The following is a 4276-nucleotide window of genomic DNA, read 5'->3' as shown; positions in this document are numbered from 1 at the left end:
TAATTTTCCCTAGAATGTATGTCCCTTTCAAGGCTTACAAGCACATAAGAGCTTCAAATTAATATTTCAAAACAAAAACAAGCGCATAGCGATTGAGTGCTTGTAGAGCTCGAAACACACATCTTTAAGCAAGGCAATAATATGCGCAGAAGGTAATGGTGTTTGAATGCTTCAGGAGCGAAATTCTACAGCACGAGACCCCTTTAAATAGCAATGAGCTAGTGATTTTTCCACAGAGAGAGAGAGAGTGTGTGTGTGTGTAGAAAAACTAAAGTATTTTATTTTGCGTATGACAATGTCAGCAGTCGCTTCAAAATCTGTTTTACAGCACGACGCTAGAATCCGTTTCTGAGGTTTTCCTTAACGCCATGGCTAACCTGTACAATAGGTAGATTGCGTGTGCGCGCGCGTGCACGTGCATGTGTGCATGCGCAAGCAGGGGCATCACATATAATAATCCCATCGTGCAAAAGCCACTTTAGCGAGCGTAGATTGCAGACACGCCATATCATTAGTATAAGATGAAAAAAAAACTATAATAATCCACCATTCCTTACAAAAGTGGATGAAAACCGAAGGTGAAAGAGTACTTATTCAGTAAAACATAATCCACTAAAAATCTATCCAATTTAAAGAAGGCACAACCCTTTCCTAATTTTTTGCCAAAAATGGTGTCCTAAAAAGAAAGAAATTATGGCTCTGTCTGTATGTGTGTGTGTTTGTTTTATAGAGCTCTTATGAATAGTAGGATGGTTAGAGCTCTAATGTAGTTATGACCAGTGAGCTAAAGATCATAACTACATTGTACATGAAGAAGTATAAAGTGTTTTATTTTGAGACAGAGTGGGAGAGATGGATCATGGATATGGTTTAAGAGGGCTGTGCCACCCTCATTTATAAGTGACACGGGGTGTCACTCGAGGGATCGACGACGGGGACGCGTGGATGGCCGGGCGCGCGATTTGGGCCGTTGGATCGATGCAACAGGGAGGGACAGGTTTTTGACTGCGCAAAGTCACAATGCATTCAGCAAGTCACGATAGGACAGGTGATTGGGGCTGTGGGCTACGGAGCTGGACGTTGTGGGTTCAAAGGGGAGGACGCGCAGCAGGTAGCGATGATTTTTTATTTAATTAGGCGCATGATCAACGGCTGATCTTGCCTCTGTCGTTGATCCCGCGAGTCGTGCCCGTGTCAATTATCAACGAGCCTGTGCCTCTGCCACCAAAGACAAAAGGAAAATCCTTGCATTCAAACCCATGACGTCGCGCGCCCGGAGGGGGGAAAAAAAAACAAGGTGAAAGCTCACTATGACCTACATATAATGCTATTGAGAGGAATTTGATAATAATGAGAAAGTGACACTAGCATTTTTTTAAACAAAAAATCACAATACACTATTACCCTTTTTGGAAACAAGTCAAAAGCATAAAAAATAATAACTAAACCAATATTCAAGGGTCCTCTTTAAAGAGAGAGAGGTACACAAATGTCAACACCTCTCACAAAGACCTAAAAAAAAATAGTTTTTTTTTAAAAAAAATTACCATGTGGCACTAATCTGCAAGCTTTAATCAATGGTCCACAATTACACCAAAAATCCAGCGTTTTACTAAGGACTCCTTATGTAGTCCAAAAATGTTTATCGCTTGAGTTCAACAACAGGGATGATTTTATTCTAAATTTTTTGACATTTTTACTTATAGAAGAATGTTGAAAAAACGATCTTTAAAAAAATAGAGATTGAATAAGAAAGGTTTTAAAAGATAGAGCAACTTTTGTTGAGTAGATCTCTTAGAAATAAATTCCAAAATATTCCATGCTTTAAATGTGGGCAAGAATGTGGATGAATGACAATTGATTTTGCTAGAAATTTCAATGTGTCTACAATAATTAAAAAAACCTGTCAAAATATGATCATCATGTACGATTACATGAAAATACGATCACCATGTGCGATTACTTGAAAATTTGCACAAGATAAGCTCAAAGAGGTCATGCTCATAATTGTTTTGCGCAAGATAAGCTCATGCTCTTTTTTTTTTTTTAAGAAAAGGAGCTAAAAGCTTCCATAATTATCAAATAACTTACAATGAAACTGAAACATTTCTCTCCCGCTCACAGGACCCAAAAGTGTGTATACAGACAAAGGGGCCCCCACACGGAGGCGGGGACCATGGCCTAAAATTGACACTTATTTTTCCTGTCAAGGGCTATTTTGTGTGTCAAACTAGGTACTTCAAAAAAACCTTCTGTCATTTGACATGCTAGAATCTCGAAATTGTCTGTCATTTTTCGTGTTTATAGTCTTAAGTTTACATTATATATGGCAAATTATATAAGTTGATTGCATTACACAAAGCATATGAAAGGGGGCTTGAAAATTAAATTGCCCGTCAAAAGAAATTTCTACTATGCTTGTCAATTTTAGGCCTTGGCGGGGACCTCATTATATCTGTCGGGGGGGGGGGGGGGGGCTCCTTTAGGTCAACGACTAGGGCCTTCATATGGTGAGCGATAAATTGCTCTGTATGGATCCATCATATGTTCGTAAGCAGAGGGTCTTGGTAAATATTGGGATGGTGGTTGTGCATTTGCAGTTGCATGTGGACCATGATTCAATGGAAATGGTGATCCTCTCCGTCCATGTGGTGGACCTGCGCATCCAGATTGAAACTGTAAAGGAGCTGCCCTGTGTGGAAAAACATTATCTGTAGGGATAGAACACAGAATTAGGGTAGGGCCAAGGTAGTATTGTTCTTGGTGAAGAACGTGGAGAACGTGGACCCGGACAATGAATAGGACAATTTAAACATGCTCTTCTTCTTGCAGGGGGCCAGCTTGTTGGTGATACATACATACCATTCGCAAGGGATGGTTGTGGAGGATGTGCATTCCTGCAAACTGGGAATGGGCCTACTAAATTGTTGAACTCGTTCCCCTGAGCGATGGGGCGGGGCTGGACAACTTGGAATGGCCGAACAGACGGAGATATCTCGAACGGCAAGGCCAGATCGAAGCCTGACGGTCGAGCAAGAAATGGCTGAACAAACGGAGTCACATCAAACGGCCAGGTGGCTTCGGAAGAGTCGGAGCCTGACGGGGCAGGACTGGCAGACCGGCGAGAGTCCGGACGAGCGGAATTGGAAAAGGATCCTGCCGGCGAGGAACGGATTCTCTTAGCTCGGTCTGACGGCTCTGAGATGGGGGACCCATGCCTACGGCTGCCGGAGGAAGCTGAGTGTGAGGCAGGCGCCGGTGGCGCTGGGGAACGTCTGGCTCCAGCCGATGGGGATGGTGAGGAATGCAGACGTGAGGGTGAGGCCGGCGCCCGCGCTGGGGGACGTTTGGATGCGGCCGATGGAGATGGTGAGGTATGCATACGTGAGGACTGTGAGATGGGGGACCCATGCCTACGGCTGCAGGAGGAATTTGACTGTGAGGCCGGCGCCGATGGCGCTAAGGGACGTCTGGCTCCGGCCGATGGAGATGGTGAGGAATGCATACGTGACGGCCCATGGCTACGGCTGCAGGAGGAATTTGCGTGTGAGGCCGGCGCCGGCGCCGGCGATGGGGGACGTCTGGCTGGTGAGGAATGCATACGTGCGTATGTTTCGTCAACAAGGCGCGCCATCTCTCTGTCTTCTGACGTCATAGACTCATCGTCACTATGAGTAGCTAGTTGCGCCGATGGAGGTGTATACATATCTAGCTCCACTTCATCCCAGTGATCTGAAATCGAGGATGACGAATGCCTACTACCAGAAGTCGAGGATGACGAACGCCTACTTCCACCAGTGCTACTTCCAGAAGTCGAGGATGCCGCAGGGGCCGCCGTTACGTCCGAGAAGTTCTCCATCGCGTGGGCGTGTACCGTATGTGTGTGTGCGCGCGTGTGGAGAGAGAGAGACTCTTCCCTTCTCTAAGTTCGCTTATAATCTTCTTCTGCTCCGCCGGATCTGCGCCGCCCTCCTGCACGTCCTTTCCGAAGAGCTACTTTGACACTGTGTTGATGTGTCCGAAACGACGTGATAAATTACATGAGAGGGAAAAGAATTTATTTTCGCAACTTTCAGCTTATAATTTTTCCAACACGAAATCTGACCCACAAGAGCAGGGGTAACTCTTTTGAATCCCCCCCCCTCCCCTCAAATAACTTTACCTCATACAGGGTAAAGTTCAAATTAACCCCAGTTTTCTTGTGCGCGTGCGCGCGTGCGTGTGTGTGTGTGTGTGTGTGTGTGTGTGTGTGTGTGTGTGTGTGTGTGTGTGTGTG

The 4276-nt window shown here is 45.3% G+C and overlaps 1 protein-coding gene across 1 annotated transcript; it reads right to left on the bottom strand.

Moving 5' to 3' along the window:
* Window positions 1-2228: 2228 nt before the first annotated feature.
* On the bottom strand, window positions 2229-3982 carry LOC147460937 (uncharacterized). Its single transcript, XM_086499894.1, has one exon. It carries the CDS (start codon window positions 3857-3859, stop codon window positions 2708-2710), a length of 1152 nt encoding a protein of 383 aa, XP_086356020.1. The 5' UTR covers window positions 3860-3982; the 3' UTR covers window positions 2229-2707.
* Between the last annotated feature and the right edge of the window lie 294 nt (window positions 3983-4276).

The sequence above is a fragment of the Adiantum capillus-veneris genome, chromosome 3, assembly GCF_014529385.1.
Source record: "Adiantum capillus-veneris isolate H3 chromosome 3, ASM1452938v2, whole genome shotgun sequence".
In the NCBI taxonomy this organism is placed as follows: Eukaryota; Viridiplantae; Streptophyta; class Polypodiopsida; order Polypodiales; family Pteridaceae; genus Adiantum; species Adiantum capillus-veneris.
The sequence above is the reverse complement of the archived record's forward strand: the minus strand, read 5'-3'. Positions and strand labels throughout refer to the sequence as shown.

Excerpts from the sequence above, each read along its gene's own strand:
- LOC147460937 (XM_086499894.1), bottom strand. The coding sequence starts at position 3,859 with ATGGAGAACTTCTCGGACGTAACGGCGGCCCCTGCGGCATCCTCGACT.